Here is a 22,050-nt window from a genome sequence, read left to right as displayed (position 1 = left end):
TGAAAAATTATCTGTGGAGGCCAGAGGGTGGTGAAGAGAAGCAGGATTGGGGTTCCGGCTCAGGTTTGGGGCCAAGGGGGGGGCTGTGGCACTGGGTAGGGAGAATATTCGCTGCGGGAAGGGTCGGAGGAACACCCCAGTCTGGAAGCAGGGGAAGGGCGGGATGGGGTCTGCACAGATTTCCGTGGAGAAAAGCCCGGGCAAAGGACTATTTCCCTGCAGGAGCGAGAAGATGCCCGGGCACTCAGCTCCCGAGACAACCTCCTGGGTTGTGGGGGCGCCGCCAATACGCCCCCAAAATGGCCTCCCGCAGCCCCTTGCTGCCCCGCCCCGCGCCCAGAGCTTCACCGCCCCGCCGCCCACGTGACCAGGCGGCCCCTCCGCCCACCGCGGCAGTCGACCCCAGCTTCGGGTGCCAGAGGAGGCCACACCCCTCTAGGGAAACAGACCAATAGGAGGAGCAGGAGGGCGGGGCTTGCGGTGACGACCAATGGGGGTGGAGCTCCAGAGGGGAGTAACAGGTTGGTGGAAAGGGGAGGAGGTAGAGCCCAGGGGCAGAGCGGAGCCGCGCGTGCATCTCTGCGGGAGCCGGAGCCCGAGCCAGGCTGGGGTGAGTGAGGCGCGGGGACTAGGGTGCTGGGAGGCCAGCGGGCCCTCCGCCGTACCCTTGAGGGGTTGAGGGGTGGGGTCGAGGCGATCAGAGATACCCCCTGTCAGAGCACAGGTGCTGAGCCGAGTTGCGGCTGAAGGGAGGGGAAGGCGGGGTGTGCTGATGGAGAAGTGGCTTCTACTCTGTGGCGTCAGGGACAGGTGCTTGGGAAGGTGCCAGATGAGGGGCACCTGAGGCAGAGGTTATTCCCAGGGCACGAAAGCGTCTCAGGGCCAGCCTAGCTCTGGAGGTCAGACGCCAGCCCCCAGGGGCCGGGTTTCTCTGGGAGACGGGGTGGTGGTGGTGAGAAGGAGAGCGTCTCATTTGGGCGAAGGGAGTCTCTCGGAGGAAAGGGGAGGAGAGAGGAGAGGTGCCCCAGGTTCTTCCTACCCTCCTCCACCCCTGCTAGCCTGCGCTGGGCTGACACTTCCCTTTTGACTTTGAGATGGCTCTGAGGGACGCCCTCTTTTCTCCAGCCTACAGGTGAAGACAAGATGCAGCGAGAGGCAGGCGAGCATGAGGGCACCCCCATCTCCCTGCTAGGTGTGAAACTTTGCCCTTTTTTGCTGTTACGCCAGGGAGCATTTTTCCTTCTTCCTCTTGAGAATGCTTCTAAGAGCAGACAGACTATGAGGAAGCATAGATTTCTGGGCCCACAGAACAGAATTACTAGAAATTCTTTTATTTTATTTGCACCAGGACACTCTCAGTTCTGGCTCAGGGTGGTGCCTCATATGGAACCTGGGACCTTTGGGGCTTCAAGCACAAAAGTTCGTTGTGTGCACTACTGTGCTATTTCCTTAGGAGAATTTTTTTCCCCTTAAAGAGACCTCTTTCTGGGGGCTAAAGCCAAAGGTTCTGTCTGTCTAGCTGGGGCCAAGGGGGTGAGGTTTGGAGCCTCACCAATTTCCTTGAGGCCTCTTAGAAGATCCTTATTGCTCTCTGAAACCCCACCCACCTTCCTGGCTCCTTGGCTCTGGGACCTGATGCCCACTGGCAGGGTGCAGTGGTACAGGAAAGAAAACTCCCCAGGAGCCCCCACACCTGGAGGATTTAACACCTCTAGGTCTCTGGACTGGGTGAGAGGTGCATGGGGCCCAGACCGAACTCCAGAGGCAGATTTCTTTGCCTCAGGCAAGCTAGGGAATCTGCACCCTCCTGTGTTTGGCCCCTTTGTTGTGCTGCCTGTGGAAAGTTGTAATTGGGCAGTAATTAGCCACCAGCCGCTAAGTTGCAGACAAGTTGGATGGTGTGCCTCCACACCTCTTCTTTCCTCCTGGATATTTGGAAGTGGGGGGGACCAGATCCAGGAGGCTGCTAATTTAGAGATTTGCCCAACCCTAAGAGGATTCTGGCTTCCTTGAACCCTTCCTGCTTACCCCAGACTGACATGCATGCCATCACCCCTGTGAGAAGTGAGGAGGGGGAGGAGGCCCCTCTTCTTAGCAGAGCAGGGTGTCAAGAGGGCCAGGGAGGTGGCCCACACAAGCAGTTTGGGATCAGGAATGCCACCTGGGGAACCTTCCAGGGAGGGGCATTGAGAAACAGAGTCTTCCTGTCACACCTCTGGCCTGTCACTCTGTGTACCTGTCTCCTCCACACAATGCACCTGCCTCCTCCCTCTGGGTCTGGGCCTTGGCTTTGACATCTTGGCTGACTGGAGCCTGCCAGTACCCCTGCCTGTACAGTTTCTCTCTCCTGCCTCCTCCGTGGTGTGGAACTTCTCTGCTGGGCTTTGAGATCCATCCACCGAGGAGTTTCTCGGGCCCTCCCCTTCCCTGATCCTTGCAAACCAGTCCAGCCAGTTTGCAGGGGCCCAGTTCCTGATTGAGCCCCCCCCCCCACACACACACACCTTCTCCCCCCACTGGCTAAGCAGCTCCAGCCTGGCTCTCAGGTTTCTCCTTTTTCAGTCCACTTGGGGGAGTCTTTAGAGGAAAGGGGGAGCACTAGGAACCTTCTTGCTTCTGGGACTTTCAGAAAAAGAAAGAAAACAAATAAACAAACCCAGGGATCAAGGTCACAGAGCTGTCCCCTGCTGTTTTGATAACCTGCTTTCCTTGTGACCTCTTTGAGGGGGCTCCACTCTAGAGACTGGATCATTTTTTCCTCAGCCTGTCTGCTCTGTGGCCTCTTGCCCTGTGGGTATCAGCCCTTGTGTACACACACACACACACACACACACACACACACACACACACACACCCAGTGCCACCCTTCCCCACTTCCTGCCTGGAGTCCAGAGACCCTGTCACTCCCAGCTGCAAGCCAGCAGCTACTGGCTGGGCTGGAGGTAATGGGAGTGTTGGAGCTAATGAGTAACTCAGGGAGCTGTGGGGATTAGTGGCAGGCCAGTTACAGGTGTGCAGTCCCCCGCCCCTTGCTGGCTGGCGTGGTGGCCAGTTGGATGAAACTGGACATTAGGCCAGGAGTGCCCTGGGCAGTGAAAGGCGGGGTCAGGCAGCTGGAGGGGTGCCCAGGCCCACCCTTCATGTTGCCTGGCACTAGCCCTTTGTTTACCTGCTCTGAGGCTTGCGTAAGGCCCTGGCCTGCCTCTCTAGCCTCTGTAACTGAAGGCGGGTATGTTTCGGGTTTTCCACTGTGAATCATTTAGAACCTGGCCGTGTGACCCACCTGGAGATCCCAGACCTTGGGTCCTGGGACTACAGGTGGCAGCTATCAGGGAGGACTGGGGACCTTGGGGCTGAGCCCCTAGTGGTTGCAGATCAGCTGGGTGCCCTTGGGTATGCTGTGCTTGCAGCTGAGTGTAGGCTGGAGGCTCACGAACCTGGACTTGAAGCTTAGCAGAAGCGCTGCCAGGGTAGAGCCACATTGTGAATAAATCATGGGACTCTGTGAGCTGGCAGTCTAGGCACCTCTGGCTCTGAAATCTTGACTGGGTAAAGGGCAGGGAGAAGCCTGTGATGGCACAAACTGGGAAATGTTATGCATGTACAAACTATTGTACTTTACTGTCAACTGCAAACCATTAATCCCCCAATAAAGAAGTAAAAAATAAGTAAAATGTTAAGAAAAGATTAAGAAAACAAGAAAAATTAAGAAAAAAAAGATTAAGAAAATCTAAATGTCAACTATAGTGGTCTAGGAGGTGGTGTAATTGATAACATGTAGGACTTACAAGCATGAGGTCCTGAGTTCAATCCCTAGTTCAATCCCTATTATCTGTAATAACAGATAGATGCCAGAAGGAGGTTCTTTTTTTAAAAAATTTTTTTTTAAACTTTAAAAAAAATTTATTTATTCCTTTTTGGGTTGCCCTTGTTTTATTGTTGTAATTATTATTATTGTTGCTGATGTTATCATTGTTGGATAGGACAAAGGGAAATGGAGAGAGGAGGGGAAGATAGAGAGGGGGAGAGAAAGATAGACACCTGCAGACCTGCTTCACCACTTGTGAAGTGACTCCCCTGCAAGTGGGGAGCCAGGGACTCCAACCGGTATCCGTGCACCACTAGTCCCTGTGCTTCGCGCCACATGCACTTACCACACTGCGCTACTGCCTAACTCCCAGTGAAGGAGGTTCTTATTCTATCTTCTTCCCTCCATTTCTTATAAACAATAAATAATAAGGGTTGGGATAATAGCTCACTTGGATAGTGCACTGATTTGCCATATTTGCTACCTAGCTTAGAGCCTGGCCCCCACCACATTGGAGAAAGCTTTGGGGTGTAGTCTCTTTCATTCTTTCTCTCTGTCTTCATTTCTCTATTTCTTTTTTTTTTTAAATACTTATTTTATTTATTTATTCCCTTTTGTTGCCCTTGTTGTTTTATTGTTGTAGTTATTATTGTTGTCGTTGTTGGATAGGACAGAGAGAAATGGAGAGAGGAGGGGAAAGACAGAGAGAGGAAGAGAAAGACAGACACCTGCAGACCTGCTTCACCGCTTGTGAAGCGACTCCCCTGCAGGTGGGGAGCCAGGGCTTGAACTGGGATCCTGGGATCCTTACACTAGTCCTTGTGCTTTGTGCCACCTGTGCTTAACCCACTGTGCTACAGCCCGACTCCCCATTTCCCTATTTCTATCTAAACAAAACAAAAAATAATAAATCTTTTACATTTAAATGTATAACTTTTTTTGTATTTTTTTTTTTATTTATAGAAAGGAAACATTGACAAAACCATAGGATAAGAGGGGTACAACTCCACACAGTTCCCACCACCAGAACTCTGTATCCCAACCCCTCCCTTGATAGCTTTCCTGTTCTTTAAACCTCTGGAAGTATAGACCCAGGGTCATTATGGGGTGCAGAAGGTGGAAGGTCTGGCTTCTGTAATTGCTTCCCTGCTGAATATGGGCGTTGACAGGTCGATCCATACTCCCAGTCTGTCTCTCTCTTTCCCTAGTAGGGTAGGGCTCTGGGGAAGCAAAGCTCCAGGACATATTGGTGGGGTTGTCTGTCCAGAGAAGTCTGGTCGCATCCTGCTAGCATCTGGAACCGGGTGGCTGAAAAGAGAGTTAACATACAAAGCCAAACAAATAGTTGACCAATCATGGACCTAAAGGCCAGAATAGCGCAGATGAAGAGTTGGGGGCTCCTCCATTTTGTAGATAGCTAGTAGGTATATTTTAGTTATATTCCAAAGGGCCCATGAGTGTTTTTTTTTTTTTTTTTTTTTTGCCACCAGGGTTATCACTGGGGCTTGGTGCCACCACTATGATTCCACTGCTCCTGGCAGCCATTTTTCTCCCCTATTTTTTATTCAAGATGACAGAGAAATTAATTGAGAGGGGAGGAGGGTATGAGAAAGACAGACACCTGCAGACCTGCTTCACTGCTTGTGAAGTGGCCCTGCTGCAAGTGGGGAGTGGGGGCTCAAACCCAAGTCCTAGCGTGGGTCTTTGCATATGGCACTATGCCACCCCTGGCCCCTTCATGTGTATAACTTGATATGTTTTTTTACAGTTGCATCCACTCATGTGTCTTCATAGATACATACATATATATATGGCATAGAGACAGAAATTGAGAGGGAAGCGGGTAGAGAGGGACTGCTTCATCACTCTGAAGTTTCCTGCTTCCAAGTGGGAACTGGGGGCTGGAACCTTGGTACTTGTGCGCTTCTCTAGGTGCACCATCACCCACTTCCACTCCCATGTGATTATTAGATTATTATTGTGTAATTATCACAGGTAGTTAATTTTACATATTTTAAAGATGAGGTTTAGGAAAGTTGTGACTTACCCATCAGGTGAAGAGCAGAGCTCAAATACCAGGCCAGACTCTGACCTAGTGTCTTCTCTTTCTTCCCTCCTCCTCACCCTCCTTCTCCTTTTCATCCTCATCCTTTTAAGAATATTTATTTATGAAAGAGAGAGGGAGAGAACCAGAGCATCAATCACTCTGGCACCTATGGGGATTTAATTTGGGAGCTTAAGAGTCCACTGCACCACCTCCTGGGGCTGCCCAATGCCTTTTTTTTTTTTTTTTTTTAAGATTCTATTTATTTATTCATGAGAAAGACTGGAGTAGAGAGAGGAGAAAGAACCAGACATTACTGTGGTACATGTGCTGCCAGGGATTGAACTTGGGACCTGACGCTTGAGAGTCCACTGCTTTATCCGCTGAACCATCTCCTGGATCACCCGAGTGCCTTTTCTATTGCATGAATGGTTTGGAAAATTTACCTCCTTGCTTCATAGCTTTTATTTTCATCTTTAAAATTGGAGTGGAGTGATCCTTTTATTTCAGTTGCCTGCTTCACTGTTCTGAACTGACATTTTCAGATAGGAAGAGAAAGGCAGTGGGCCAGGAAAATAGTGTAATGGTTATGCAAACACTTTTGTGCTTGAGGCACCAGAAGTCCCAGGCTCATTCCTGAGCACCAGAAGCCAGAACTGAGCAGTATTTGTGGTGGGAGAGGGGGGCGGAGTTAGAGGGAAAGACCCCCACAGCACCACAGCTTTTCCCAGTGCAGTGGAGGTTGATCTCCAACCTGGCTAGGGTTTGTGAGGAAGGAGGTGCACTATCCAAGTGAGCTATCTTGCCAGTCTTGGTTCCTTGAATTCCAGCATGGGAATAAATACCCTACTGTTGGACCAGCAAGACCGCTCACTGAGAGAGCATGCCTTGGTCAAGTAAGGGGAAGGGCTGGGAATGTCTGGAATGTTCTCCTCCCACCCAGACTAGTTCCTCCACCTGGCCTTTCTCACCTGGAGCTCAGTCAGCCCTTCCTTCCTCTCTCCCCTAGCTCCCCTGGGCTTCCCATACTTTGCAGTCTCCATAAGGGACCTTGCTGGGGTCCTTGGGCCCAGAAGTGCACAGGGAGGTAGAGATGGGCATGTTTGTGTGTTGGTGTGGCCCAGTCACACCTCCTCTTCCTAGACGCTGCTGGTGATTAGCAGGACTGGGGAATTGGCTTTCTTTATTTGTTTAGAGGAGAAGCTCACCTCCCTCTCTGGTTGCAAAAGTCAGCCCACTCTGACTGTGCTGGGGCAGAGCAGACCCTGGTCTGGATTGTAGGCTTCTTAGCTCTAGCTTCTCAGGTAGGACAAGCTTGCCTATTCCAAGACCCCTGGGACTGACACTGACTTTTTACTTTATTCCAACCGTGGTTTATTATGTACTGTCACACCTGCATGATTCCACTGCTCTCAGTGGTGTCTGTCTCTGGCTCTCTGTCTCCCAAGACAGAGGTGGAGAGTGGTAGAGAGGGAGAAAGAGAGAAAGAAAGTGAGAGAAACCATAGCACTGTGAAGCATCCCCTGTGCAGATGCTCCCCTGTGTTAGTAGGAGCTTGAATGCAGGACCCTGAGCATGGTAAAATGTGAGCTCCACCAGGCAAGCCATCTCCTAGACCCCTGGACAGGCACTTGTAAACATTAATAAAATGTTTTCTTTAATATTTCACAACATATTTCACATTGTCCAAGTTTGAAAGGGACAAAATGATATACTCTTTCTCATCTCTGTCTTTACCCGTCAGTTTCTTATTTTCCTAGAAACAGGCAAAGAGGCAGAGAGAATGAAAGAGAACACAGCACTAAAGCTTCCTTCAGTGCGGTGGGGTTGCACACACGACAAAGCAGTGTTACTATCCAAGTAGGCTGGTTTTTAGGTCCCCTCTCAGTTGCTTTCTTTTTTTAGTTTTTATTTATAACCCCTCTCAGTTTCTTAGATTAACCTCCCTACCCCCTGCATGGACTGGTATACCTTGAGTCTTCTGTAATTAATTAAAAAAAGTTTTTTTTCCTTTTGTTGCCCTTGTTGTTTTATTGTTGTTGTAGATATTGTTGTTGTTGTTACTGATGTCGTCGTTGTTGGATAGGACAGAGAGAAATGGAGAGAGGAGGGCAAGACAGAGAGGGGGAGAGAAAGATAGACACCTGCAGACCTCTTTCACCTCCTATAAAGGGACTCCCCTGTAGATGGGGAGCTGGGAGCTTGAACCTGGACCCTTACACTGGTCCTTGGTCCTTGCGTTTTGCACCACATGCGCTTAACCCGCCGCACTACTGCCTGACCCCCTAGTTAGTTAGTTTTTATGGAGCTGGGTCTTATGCATATAGGATTTCACTCTTCTGGGTCACATTTTTATTCAGATATAGAAGTACCGTGAGCTTCTTCCAGTACCTTGGAAGTTCCCAGGTGGTGCCTGGGCTTAAACCTGGGCCATGTGAATGGCAAGGAATACACATTTCTTGGTGAGATCTCTCTCTCTCTCTTTTTAAAAAATATTCATTTATTCCCTTTTGTTGCCCTTGTTTTTTTATTGTTGTTGTAGTTATTACTGTTCTTGTTATTGATGACGTTGTTGTTGGATAGGACAGAGAGAAATGGAGAAAGGAGGGGAAGACAGAGGGGGAGAGACAGATAGACACCTGCAGACCTGCTTCACCACTTGTGAAGCGACTCCCCTGCAGGTGGGGAACTGGGGGCTCAAACTGGGATCCTTACACTGGTCCTTGTACTTTGCGCCACTTGCACTTAACCTGCTGTGCTACTGCCTGACTCCCAATTATCTTTCTTTTTTAAAAAATATTTTTAGGGAGTTGGGCGGTAGCGCAGTGGGTTAATTGCACATGGCGCGAAGCACAAGGACCAGTGTAAGGATCCCGGTTCGAATCGTGGCTCCCCACCTGCAGGGGAGTCACTTCACAGGCTGTGAAGCAGGTCTGCAAGGTGTCTATCTTTCTCTCCCCCTCTCTGTCTTCCCCTCCTGCCTCCATTTCTCTCTATTCTATCTAACAATGATGATGTCAATAACAATAATAATTACAACAATAAAATAAACGAGGGCAACAAAAGGGAAAATAAATAAATATAAAAAAATATTTTTAGGGGTCGGGTGGTGGCATACTTAGTTGAGCACACATGTTACAATGTGTAAGAACTCAGGTTCAGGGGGAAAGCTTTGCAAATGGTGAAGTAGGGCTGCAGGTGTCTCTCTGTCTTTCTCCCTGTCTGTTTATCCCTTCCTTTTGATTTCTGGGTGTCTCTATGCAATAAATAAAGATAATAAAAAAATTTTTTTAATGTTTTTACTATTGGAGAGAGACAGAGAGAAATTGAGAGGGGAGGAAGACAGAGCAAAAGAAATAGAGAGAAAATTGTAACCCTGCTTTTCCAGTCGTGAAGCTTTCCCCCTGCAGGTGGGGACTGGGGACTTGAACCTGGGCCCCTGCGTACTGTAATGTGAGCACTTAACCAGGTGTGCCACTGCCTGGCCCCTTGGTGAGATATCTCTCTAGCTGTCTTTATTTTATTTTATTTATTTGTCTTAACTAGAGCACTGGATAGAGACAGCCAGAAACCAAGAGGGAAGGGGGAGATAGAAAGGGAGAGAGACACCTACAGCCCTACTTCACCACTCAAGAAGCTTTCTCCTGGCAAGTGGGGACCAGGGGCTCAAACCTGGGTCTTTGTGCACTGTAACATGTGCACTCAACCAGGTGCGTCTTTTTAAATTTTTTTTTTATTTATTATTGGATAGAAACAGAGAAATTGAGAGAGCAGTGGGGAGATAGAGAGGGAGAAAGAAAGACAGACACCTGCAGCCCTGCTTCACCACTTGCAAAGCTTTGCCCCTGCAGGTGGAAACCAGGGGGTTGAACCTGGGTCCCTGTGCACTACAATGTGAGCACTTAACCAGGTGTGCCACCGCCTGGCCCCCAGGTGCATCTTCTATGATTTTGATGGCCTCTGGGAGTGGGGGTCCCTATTGAGCAGGGTGTGGGTTCTCCTTTCACTGGAGTTGGGGGAGGCACATGATGATGTATACATATGAGTGAAGCAACATCTTCAAACTCTGGACAAAGCCAGGCTGCCCTCAACTGTATGGGAGAAATCTATTCTTCTAGGTCAGTGGGTTATAGACTGTGGAATCTGGACCAGCAGCTCCAGCCTCACCTGGGAACTCGTTAGAACTGTCAATTCTAACACCCCAGCCCACATCTGTTAGAGCACTGCTCAGTGCTGGCCTGTGGCAGTGCTGGCACTGAGTTTGGAGTCAGAGCCCCAGGCATGTGAGTCTTTTCCATCACCACTGTGCTGGCTCCCTAACCCTCAGCAGTTTGCTTTTTGTTTTAAATACTTTTCAGTTTATTTATTTTTTGACATGAGACAGAAAGGAGAAAGAGAGAACATCAGAGCATCACTTAGATACATGTGATGCCAGGAATCAAACACTAGACCTTAGGCTTTTTAAATAATTCAACGCTTGAGCCACCTCCCAGGGTGCAGCTTGTTTTTATTTTTTAAATTTTTAAAAAATAATTTTTATTTATAAAAAGGAAACACTGACAAAAAATAGGATAAAAGGGGTACAAATCCACATAATTCCCACCACCAGAACTCCATATCCCACCCCCTCCCTTGATAGCTTTCCTATTTTTTATCCCTCTGGGAGTATGGACCCAAGATCATTATGGGGTACAGAAGGTGGAAGGTCTGGCTTCTGTAATTGCTTCCCCGATAAACATGGGCATTGGCAGGTAGATCCATACTGCCAGACTGTCTCTCTCTTTCCCTGGTGGGGCAGGGCTCTGGGGAAGCGGGGCTCCAAGAGACATTGGTGGGGTTGTCTGCCCAGGGAAGTCCAGTTGGCATCATGGTAGCATCTGGAACCTGGTGGCTGAAAGAAGAGTTAACATATAAAGCCAAACAAATTGTTGACTAATCATGAACCTAAAGGCTGGAATAGTACAGATGAAGAGTTGGGGGTTACTCCATTTTGTAGATAGTTAGTAGGCCTATTTTAGTTATATTCCAAAGGGTCCATGACTATATTAGTGTTTTTTTTCTTTTTCAGAGCCTGACATCCGTGGTAGGGAATGTTCCATCCTCCAAAGGGAGGCTGGACAACATACTTTATCTTTCACCTGAGGAAGATGGGTTCTGAAATTGGGGCAGCTTGGAATGTTCCTACTCATGACCACAGAATATGAGCTCAGATCTACAGGGATGCAGAGGTCACATAAGCTCCTAAGCTGAATATGGGCTCCAGATCACATCAAATTGATAGGGTTTACAGTCAACAATATTTATACACCTTTCCAATATTTGGGAGCTACTCTCTTCCCTGATCGAGCTTTCTCCTTTTTTCCAGCCATGGCAGCTTGTTTTAATAGGCCATTTGGGTGTTTGTGCTCCTGAAATAAATTAGAAGGGTCACTGTTGCACATAGAAGGAGCTGTCTAGGTGGTTCCTTGTATAGAAGCTGGGCAGGTGGAGGGTTTTGGGTTTCTGCTGCTAGTCTTTCAGCTTAAACTCTCTTCCTCCTTTTCTTCTTTTTTCATCTCTTCCTCCCATTTCTTCCCTTTCTCTTCCTTTTCCTTCTTTACCTTTTCCTCCTTAAGATTTATTGCAGGAGTTGGGAGGTGGGCCAGTGGGTTAAGTGCACGTGGCACAAAGCCCAGGGACCTGGGTAAGGATTTCTCTCTGTCCTGTCCAACAACAATGACATCAATAACAACAACAATAATAACTTCAGCAACTGTTGGTCATTACGCCAGGTCTTCTGCATTGTTTGATGCTGCGGTCTATTTACATAATCACTGTTTTGCCTGAGACCTGTCCTGACTGCAGAGTATTGGTTTAATCCAATTAGTTAGAACCTTCACAACAGCTGCTATGGAACCTTTCTATGTTCCCACTTTTTTTTAACTTCCCCCTCTCCTAGCCATTTCCTTTCCCCATTTGCCACTTCCGGTTAAAGAGATATATAAAAGGCGGAGTATCTGATCAATAAAGGAGAGTTGCATTGCACGCCTGCTCAGCCAAGAAGAGTTCCCGGTTCCTCTCCCGCGTCGCTGAGTAAGCAGCAGCCCAGGTTGGCTCTGGTGGAGTTCTCTCCCTCACGATGCAACCCAACAAACAACAATAAAAAAACAAGGGCAACTAAAAAGGAAAATAAATAATAAAAAAAGAAAATGGTTTAAAAATTTTTAAAAAAACGATTTATTTCTTTACTATTTTTTTAATTTAATTTATTTATTTGCCCTTTTGTTGCCCTTGCTGTTTTATTGTTGTAGTCATTGTTAGACATGATAGAGAGAAATGGAGAGAGATGGGGAAGACAAAGATAGACACCTGCACACCTGCTTCACTGCCTGTGAAAGGACCCCCTTGCAGGTGGGGAACCAGGGACTCGAACCGGATCTTAGGGCCGGTCCTTGCGCTTTGCACCACCTGCGCTTAACCCACTGCGCTACTGCCGGACTCCCTTCTTCACTATTTTTTAACCAGAGCACTGCTGAGCTCTGGCTTATGATGGCGCTGGGGATTGAACCTAGGTAGGACTTTTGGTGCCTCAGGCATGAAAGTCTTTTTGCAAACATTATGCTGTCTCCAGCCCTCCTTAAGATTTATCTTACCGGGAGTCTGGCAGTAGCGCAGTGGGTTAAGCGCACGTGGCGCCAAGCGCAAGGACCAAGTGCAAGGACTGGCATAAGGATCCTGGTTCAAGCCCACGGCTCCCCACCTGCAGGGGAGTCACTTCACAGGCGGTAAAGCAGGTCTGCAGGTGTCTATCTTTCTCTCCCCCTCTCTGTCTTCCTCTCCTCTATCCATTTCTCTCTGTCCTATCCAACAACGACGACATCAACAACAACAATAACTACAACAAGGGCAACAAAAGGGGAAAATAAATACGAATAAATAATAAAAAAGATTTATCTTATCGTGGTCTGGGAGGTGGCGCAGTGGATAAAGCATCGGACTCTAAAGCATGAGGTCCTGAATTCAATCCCCGGCAGCATATGTACCAGAGTGATATCTGGTTCTTTCTCTCTCCTCCTATGTTTCTCATTAATAAATAAATAAAATATTAAAAAAAGATTTATCTTATCAATTACACATGAGAGAAAGTGTTTCGTGAAACTCAGAGAGAGGAACCAGAACATCACTCCTGTATGTGCACTTGTTGGGCATCTATCTGGGAATCTCACTTGAGCCACTGCCCCAGCCACATCCTGCTCTCTCCTTCCTCTCCTAGGTCCTTCTGCCCATGGAGCAGGTACCCTCCATGGCCGAGCCCCGGGGCCCCATGGACCACGGTGTCCAGATCCGCTTCATCACGGAGGCGGTGGGCGAGGCAGACACGGGCACTCTGCGCCGTGGGGGCCGCCGTTTCCCCAAGGACGCACGAGCCAATACCTACGGGGTGGCGGTGCGCGTGCAGGGCATTGCGGGGCAGCCCTTTGTGGTGCTCAACAGCGGGGACAAGGGGGGCGACTCCTTCGGGGTTCAGATCAAAGGGGCCCAGCAGCGGGGGACGCCAGGAGGAGGCCTGAGCCCTGAGTCAGAGCTCCCTCAGAACCCCTACTCCCAGGTTGCCCCGGCACCCTGGCAGGGCAGTGCCTCAGATGAGGAGCCGGGGGCACCCTCGGGTGGCAGACTGCAGCGCTCACAGTCCCAGGCCTCGCTGTCCGGCGCTCCGCTGGGCCCCGCAGCCCGCAGCACTAGCCTGCTGGAGCTCACCTCGCCTGCACCTGGAGCCCAGACGCCCAGGAGCACTGTCGGGAGCACCATCGACACAGCGCCGCTATCCTCTGTGGACTCCCTCATCAGCAAGTTTGATGGGCAGCCGGGCAGCCAGAGTCGGGGCCGCACCGGCCGGCGTTCCCGGGCGCTGCCTTCAGAGCAGCGCAAGCGGAGCCAGAGCCTGGACAACCGGCTCCCTAGGGATGGCCTGGGGTTGCGAGAAAGAGGGTCCCCCACCCGGGTCCCTCCAGGCAGCGCCTCGCAACCTGCGCAGGACCAGAGCTTCAGCCGCTCCCGGCAGACCCAGGATTGGGTCCTGCAGAGCTTCCAGGAGACAAAGGCCAGAGCACAGGACGCCTCCATGCTGCAGGTCAGACTCTACTCCCTTCTCCCAGCTTCGAGATTTCCTGCTAACTCACATGACTGGGGCTGGGCCTGCAAGGTAGCTCACCTGGATAGTATACTTGCTTTGCCATGTGCTTGACTTAGGTTTGGGCCTGGCCACCACTGCTTGGGAAGAAGCTTTGCTACTCTGATGCCATTCTCTTTATTTTTAAGCAATATTCATTTATTTGGGACAGAAATTGAGAGCAAGTGGGAGAGGGAGAGGGAGAGGGAGCAAGAAAGAGAGACACCTATAGACTTACTTTACTGCTCATGAAGCTTCCCCCTTGCAAGTAGGTTTTGGGGGCTTGAACTTGGGTCCATGCACACTATAATATATGCATTTGACCACTGCCCGGCCTCTCTCCATTAGAACAATTTGTTGTAGTTGTCTTTATAGGTTAGAGACTAAGGAATTGAGAGGGAAGGGGGAGGTAGAGAGACAAAGAGCACTGCTTAAAGCTTACCACTCTCAAAGCTTTCCTTCTACAGGTGTAGATGGTGGCTCTAACTTGGGTCCTTGGGCACTGAAACATGTGCACTCAACCAGGTCCACCACCACCCAGCCCCACCCTTCCCATTTTTTTTTTAATTTTGCCTCCAGGGTTATCACTGGGGCTCAGTGCCTGCACTATGAATCCACTGCTCCTGGAGGCTATTTTTACCATTTTGTTGCCCTTGTTGTTGTTATTGTCATTAATGTTGTTGTACAGGACAGAGAAATCCAGAAAGGAGGGGAGACAGAGAAGGGGAGAAAAAGATAGACACCTGAAGACCTGCTTCACCACTGATGAAGCGACCCCCCACCCCCTGCAGGTGGGGAGCCCGGGGCTCAAACCAGAATCCTTACGCTGGTTCTTGTGCTCTGTGCCATGGGCACTTAACCCACTGTGCTACTACCCAACCCCCTCCATTTTTTTTTTTAAAGATTTTATTTAGGGCTGGGGAGATAGTGTAGTGGTTATGCAAGAAACTTCCTTGCCTGAGGCTCCAAAGTCCTAGGTTCAGTCCCCAGCACCACCATAAGCCAGAACTGAACAGTGCTCTGGTAAAAAAAAAAAAAAAAAAAAAAGTAATAATAAGGGGCTGGGTGTTGGTGCAACTGGTTGAGCACACATGTTACAATGTGCAAGGATCCAGGTTTGAGCCCCCTGTTTCCACCTACAGGGAGAAATCTTCATGAGCAGTGAAGCAGTGCTGCAGGTATCTCTCTGTCTCCCTTTCTATCTCCACCATCCCCTCAATTTCTGGCTGTCTCTATCCAATAAATAAAGATAACAATAAAAGATTTAAAAAGTAATAATAGTAATAAATGAAGATTTTATTTATTAACACAAAAAGTCGGGGGACAGAGAATCAGAGCATCACTCTGGCTCATGGTAGAAAGAGGGAGAGAGAAAGACATCAACAGCATTGCTTCAGTGGGAACTGGGGGGCTTTAACCCAGGTCCTTAAATATGGTAATATTCTCTACTGGGTGCACTACCACTCGGCCCTCCTTGGTCTTCCTTATCCATTTACTTAGTCACACATTAAAGATACTTGACTGAGCAAAACTAGAAGGAAGCAGAATCAAGAAATCCTGAGGGTCCCTTGTCACCACTTGCCATTAAGGTTGCCTCTGCCACCAGCTTTAGCCAGCTTGGCAGAATCTGGAGGACAGGATGGGCACCAGGGCATCCCTGGTGTTCTTGCCAAAACCCCCATCTTTGTCTCCTATTGCCGAGGTGTGGGTAAGTGGGGAAGTAACTTTACTCTACCTGGCAGCCAGGCCCGCTGTGTAAGGGAATCATTGACAGAGTCTAGTACATTAGCTGTCATTAGTGACGGATTGCTTGCCTCACAGCTCACTGCTGGGAAAAGCTGGTTTGGGACAATAGTGAGGGGTGTGTCCCTGGCCTGAGACTCAGGTCTGGGAGGTTTTGCCTCTGCCCCACTTTAGGCATATGGTCATATGAAACTTGAAGGGCCTCTCCTGTCTCTGAGAGAGAGAGGGTGAGAGTGTATGCGGTTAGAGTCTTATGTGTGCAGGATTTCATTGCTTTTGGGCCGACTTTTCCATTCAGATAGACATCATGGTACTGGAGCTTCCTTTAGTGCCATGATAGCTCCCATATTTTATCAGCGTTCAAATCTGGGCTAAGTGCATGGCCAGGTATACCCTCTATCCAGTGAGCTATCTCGGCAGCCCTCAGCTGCTACTTTTATTTTATCTGAACACCACAGAGCCTTCTGAATAAACTTTTCTGTACCTTTGGGTTGATTGTATATATATTTATTTATTGTAGTTCAAGTCAACTCCAGACCTTCTCCGAGATCAGCAGGAGGCAGCCCCGCCAGGCAGCGTAGACCATGTCAGGGCTGCCATCTACAGCATCCTGCGAGAGGGGTGAGTGTGGCCCCATTCCATTCCTGTTCTTGACCCGCCTGCCTCCCTCTTTCCTGACTCCCACATCTGTCTTCTCATCCCCAGGAGTGTGGAGAGCGAGCCCTCTGTGAGGAGGAAAGTCAGCCTGGTGCTGGAGCAGGTGCAGCCGCTGGTGGTGAGTGGCCTCCGTGCCCGGGGGAATGGACTTGGCGGGGGGGGGTTTGAGGCCAGGTCAGGGCCCTGGACATGGGCTTACTTCCTGCCCTGTGTCTCTGGCAGGTAGTGTCTCCTGGCTCTGCCAAGGTCCTGGCAGGGCAGGGGGAACTGGCTCAGAAGGTGGAGGAGCTCCAGCAGAAGCTGGATGAAGAGGTGAAGGTGAGGCGAGGCTTTCGGGGCCAAAGTAGGGAGGCTTGTATGGCAGTCCCAGCTGCTCTCCATTCCGTCTGCCTGCTCAGAGACTTCCCACACCTGCCTCTTACTGTCTGTACCCACCCTGAGCAACTTACACACCCACTTCTTTCCATCGTCTTCATTTTAGGCATCGCTATAAGTGCAGTGATAACTGCTCTTAATTGAGGGTGATTTCTGTTCTTCTTCTTCTAGCGTTTGCCCTTCTTCCGTAGCCAGTCAACAGCGTCAGGTTGAGCCTGATGTAAAGTTTCGAGACCTCCTTTGAATCTGGAGAGGTGGCAGTCGTTGACTATGTGGGTCATAGTCTGTCTGTGGCTGCAGGGGCAGTTCGGGTCGTCTCTGGCTCCCCAGCGACGGAACATAGCGGCGCACCGGCCATGGCCTGTTTGATAGCGATTGAGGAGGGCCCATTCATAACGTGCTAGGTCAAAGCCGGGTTGACGCTTGCAGGGGTCTGTGATGAGGTGTTTGTTCTTTACCTCAGCTGACTGCCAACTCTGTTTCCAAGAGTCTGGAACAGAGAAGTTCAGTGTAGGCGTAGGGGACCAGATTGGGTGACGAGACATCAAGCGTTGGACAGGGTGGGCGAAGATATCCGCGTATATTGGCAGGTCTGGTCGAGCGTAGACGTGGGAAATGAACTTAGATGATGCCGCATCCCGACGAATATATGGCGGGGCGATGTTGCTAAGAACTGGCAGCCATGGAACCGGGGTGGAACAGATGGTTCCAGAAATTATCCTCATGGAGGAATATAATTTGGAATCGACCAAGTGGACATGGGGGCTACGGAACCATACTGGGGCACAGTATTCTGCAGTGGAATAGCATAATGCCAGAGAGGATGATCGTAGTGTGGAAGCGCTCGCGCCCCATGAGGAGCTGGCCAGTCTTGCAATGATGTGATTCCTCGCGCCCACCTTTGCTGCAGTTTTTATGAGATGTTTGTGAAATGACAGAGTGCGATCGAGAGTAACGCCAAGATAGACTGGCTGGGCTTCATGCCGGATTCTCGTATCGCCAAGCTACACATTAAGCTCACGCGAGGCCGAGGCATGGTGTAGATGGAAAACAGATGATACCGTTTTTGCAGTGCTAGGGATTAGTCGCCATTTTTTACAGTAATCAGATATCAGAGACATTTCTGTAGTAGCTACCATCCTGGGTAATATGTGAGAGTGACAGTGGCCCTGTGCAACAGACCTCCTGCACCTTTTAAAAATTTACCAGGGTTATTGCTGGGGCTCTGTTCTTGCATGATGAATCCACCACTACTGGTTGATCATTTTTCATTTTGATAGAACAGAGAAATTGAGTGGGGGTGAAGAGATAGCAGGACACCTGCAGGATTGCTTCATCATTTGTGAAGCTTACCCTCCTGCAGGTGAGGACTGGGGGCTTAAATCTGAGTCCTTGTGTAACGTGTGCCCTCAATTGTGTGCACTGCTACCTGGGCCTTCCTGCACCTTTGTTTGTTTGTTTGTTTCGGGTTTTGTTTTGTTTTGTTTGTTTTGGTTTTTGTTTGTTCCCTCCTGCACCTTTTTGATGATGAGAATATTGAAGATCAGAGAGGATAAGGTAGTAAGTTACAGAAGAGGAGCTGAGAGAGAGAGAGAGGATGGGAGGGAGGGAGGGACCCCTCAGCACTGAAGGAAGCTCAGACTTAAACCTGGGTCACATATAGTAGAGCAATGCACTATCCAAGTGAGCTATCATCAGCCCTGGAAATGAGTCTTATTTTAAAGCCCATGTCCTCTCCCTCACCCTTCCCTACAAATTCTACATCCTCCCTTACAGTTAGGCCTTTTGTGTACCTTGTGCTTAATAAGTGTCCCGTCGGGAGTCCGGCGATAGCACAGTGGGTTAAGCGTACGTGGCGCAAAGCACAAGGACTGGAATAAGGATCCCGGTTTGAGGCCCTGGCTCCCCACCTACAGGAGCGTCCCTTCACAGGCCGTAAAGTAGGTCTGTAGGTGTCTATCTTTCTCCCTCTCTGTCTTCCCGTCTTCTCTCCATTTCTCTCTGTCCTAACAACGATGACATCAATAACAACAACAATGATAACTACGACAAGGGCAACAAAATGGAAAATAAATAAATAAAAAAATAATAATAAGTGTCCCGTCTAGTCTCCCCCTCCCCCTGTTTTTGGGAAAGCAATGCTGTAGTAGTTAAGTGGAAAGTGGAAAAGCACCTTTCAAACCCTAGTACCCTCATGTGTTGTGTAATGGCCCTGGGGGAAATTCTATAAATGCTTTCAGACTGCCTCCTTTATCTTTAAGATAGTGAAGTTAATAATTAGTGTGTGCAGGATTTAATACTATTAAATAGTATTACCAATTGCTTTGTAAACTACCCCAGCCCTCAACATCTTGCTCCAGTTTGTTTCTTTCCTTTTTCATTATTAAAGAAATACTTGTTTATTTAGCTTTTAGATGAGCAAGAGAAAGAGACCAGAGCACCACTCTGTCATCCGCAGTGCTGGAGATTAAACCTGGAGCATCATGCATGAGAGGCATCTGCTCTCTACACCTTGAGTCACATCTTTGGCCAGAGCCTGCTTTGTTTGTTTGTTTGTTTATTTATTGCCATCAGAGTTATTGCAGGGGCTTGGTGCTTGCACTATGAGTCTTTTGTTCCTGTTGGACATTTTTTTTCTCTTTATTTTATTTTTAATTTTTATAGAGACAGAAGTTGAGAGGGGGAGTGGGATAGAGAGGTAGAGAGAGAAAGAGGGACACTTGTAGTACAACTCCACTACACATGAAGCTTCCTTCCTACCAGTGGGGACTGGGGACCTGAACCTGGGTCCTTGTGCATGGTAATATGTGTGCTCAACCAGGTGTGTCACCTCCCCTTCACTTTTTCCCTCTATTCCTTCCTATTTACATTTTCCTTTCTCCCTCCCTGTTACCAGACACTGCTCAGCTCTGCCTTCTGGTAGTACTAGGGATTGAATCCGGAACCTTCAGAGCCTCATACTGTTGGACTCCCAGTGCTGCTATCTCCATAGCTCTGCAATCCTTTTCTATAACCTTGTCTCACAAGCTACAGATGACTTTCCCCTTTTCCTGTTTTAGAAGAGAGTTCTTTTATTATTTATTTATTTATTTATTCCCCTTTGTTGCCATTGTTGTTTTATTGTTGTAGTAGTAGTTGTTGTTATTGATGTTATTGTTATTGGATAGGACAGAGAGAAATGGAGAGAAGAGGGGAAGACGGGGAGAGAAAGACAGACACCTGCAGACCTGTTTCACCGCCTGTGAAGCGACTCCCCTGCAGGTGGGGAGTCGTGGTTCGAACCGGGATCCTTATGCCGGTCCTTGCGCTTCACACCACATGCACTTAACCTGCTGTGCTACCGCCCGACTCCCCTAGAAGAAAGTTCTTAAGTCCAGACCAAGACTCAGTGGGAAAGGAGTTAGTCTTCACCATTGGAAAGGAATGTCAAAACTTTTGTGGACATGTGTTGTTTAATTTTTTTAGATGTTTATTTATGCATTAATGGTGGCGGGGGTGGTGGTGGTGGTGGAACCAGAGCAACTGGCACATGTGATGCTGGTGATCCAGCTTGAGACTTCGTGTTTGAGAGTCCAGTACTCCAGGCACCACAGCACTGTGGACACAGTTTAAACCCTCACTAGTACGAAGGGGTATGATGAAGAATACTTGCAGATAGCTCACACAAGGTCCCAATACATTGCTGGCCACACAGTGCATGTCAAAAAGTGGTAGCTGTCCTGTTCACTCCGCTGCTCAGAGGGATTTCCCCTCCCCATGGGCTTTATTATGCTTTCCTATTCCAGAAGCGCCAGAAGCTGGAGCCGTCTCGGGTTGAGCTGGAGCGTCAGCTGGAGGAGAAGGCAGAGGAGTGCAGCCGCCTGCAGGAGCTGCTGGAGAGGAAGAAGGGCGAGACCCAGCAGGGCACCAGGGAGTGAGTGCGGCAGGTGGCACATGGTGTGGGGCCTGGCGGGAGCTGAGAGAGATAGAGAGAGACCCTCACATGCTGAAAGGGGCAGGCAGAGGTGGTTTAAAGGTGGGCCCAGGTCCTAGCACACTATAATATTTGTGCTCTATGAGGTATACCACTGTCTGGATGTGTATATATTTATTATTTTAGAAAAAAATGAAGCCAGATCCTTTCTCTTTACTATTACTGTCATTCCTGACATGGGGAAGGTTATGCAGGTGGGCCTCTGTGCTTCAAGTATTTAATTTTCACTTTTGTAAATTTTACTACTAGCCATTGAACAGTAGTTCATCAAAAATCACAAGATTTTCAGATTGTGGTTTCATACCCACACATGGTGTGTTTATTTATTTATTGCTTCCAGGGTTATTGCTGGAACTAATTGCTGGCACTATGCATCCTCTGCTTCTGGTGGCCATTTTTTCCATTTTTACTGGATAGAACAGAGAGAAATTGAGAGAGGAGAGGGAGATAGAGCAGGAGAGAGAAAGGTAGACACCTGCAGACCTGTTTTACCACTTGTGAAGTGTCCCCCTTGCAGGTGGGGTGCCAGGGTGGGGTGGGAGGTGGGGGGCTCAAACTTGGCATGGGTCCTTGTGCTTTGTACTATGTGTGCTTAACCAGGTGTGCCACCACCCTGACCCCATGTATGTTTAGTTGTTATATACACTGCCAAAGTTCTGTGTCCCCCTACCTCATCACCACCAGAGGAGAGAGTTAGCTACTTTTCTTTCTTGCAAGTTTGTGTGCTTTAGTTCTTGAACCAGGAACCTTAGGCACGCTCTACCAGTTGGGCCAGTCCACTGGCCCCTGCTCAGGCTTTTTGTCAGTTGTTGAGAAAGTCGGGATGCGTTTTCTGTTTCTCTATGCAAAAATGCATCATAACTTTCCCCGCAACCCAATATGATTCATTACTAGGCTCCAGAAGATGAAGCTGCTCCTGGACCAGGGTGAAAGGGCTCGGCATGGACTGGAGACACAGGTGATGGAGTTGCAGGACCAGCTGAAGCGGACCCAGGGCTCTGAGCCTGCCCGGCAGGTGCTCATGAAGGTAAAGAGCAGGGTTAGGTGCCCCAGTCTCACAGCCTTTCAGCCAGAGCACCCTCAAGTCTTCTCTTTAGCTTCCTCCAAGCATAGGGAATAGGCAGCTCATTACAGAGACCCCTGGAAAGTGTGCTTGCAGACAGATTCATTCCTTTATCTTAATGCTGCATCTTGGTTTAGGGCCTGGGGGGCTGGGTGCACTGTGAGCACCTGATAGCATGTCTAAGAGATATTGAGTGCTCATAAAAGATTAAATGAGGGGCAGGGGTAGATAGCATAAT

General features: G+C 49.0%; 1 protein-coding gene across 1 annotated transcript in view; it reads left to right on the top strand.

The window, feature by feature from the left end:
- Positions 1–533: 533 nt before the first annotated feature.
- Positions 534–22,050, top strand: part of CGN (cingulin) — a 55,693-nt gene continuing 34,176 nt past the window's right edge. Inside the window, exons 1-7 of the mRNA XM_060201695.1 lie at positions 534–610; positions 13,105–13,962; positions 16,265–16,365; positions 16,450–16,519; positions 16,624–16,719; positions 20,562–20,689; positions 21,644–21,776. Of these exons, the coding sequence (XP_060057678.1) occupies positions 13,117–13,962; positions 16,265–16,365; positions 16,450–16,519; positions 16,624–16,719; positions 20,562–20,689; positions 21,644–21,776 (1,374 nt within the window). The 5' untranslated portion in view covers positions 534–610; positions 13,105–13,116. The remainder of the gene's footprint in view (positions 611–13,104; positions 13,963–16,264; positions 16,366–16,449; positions 16,520–16,623; positions 16,720–20,561; positions 20,690–21,643; positions 21,777–22,050) is intronic.

This window comes from Erinaceus europaeus, chromosome 11 (assembly GCF_950295315.1).
Source record: "Erinaceus europaeus chromosome 11, mEriEur2.1, whole genome shotgun sequence".
NCBI lineage: Eukaryota > Metazoa > Chordata > Mammalia > Eulipotyphla > Erinaceidae > Erinaceus > Erinaceus europaeus.
This window is presented reverse-complemented; position numbering and strand designations above follow the sequence as displayed.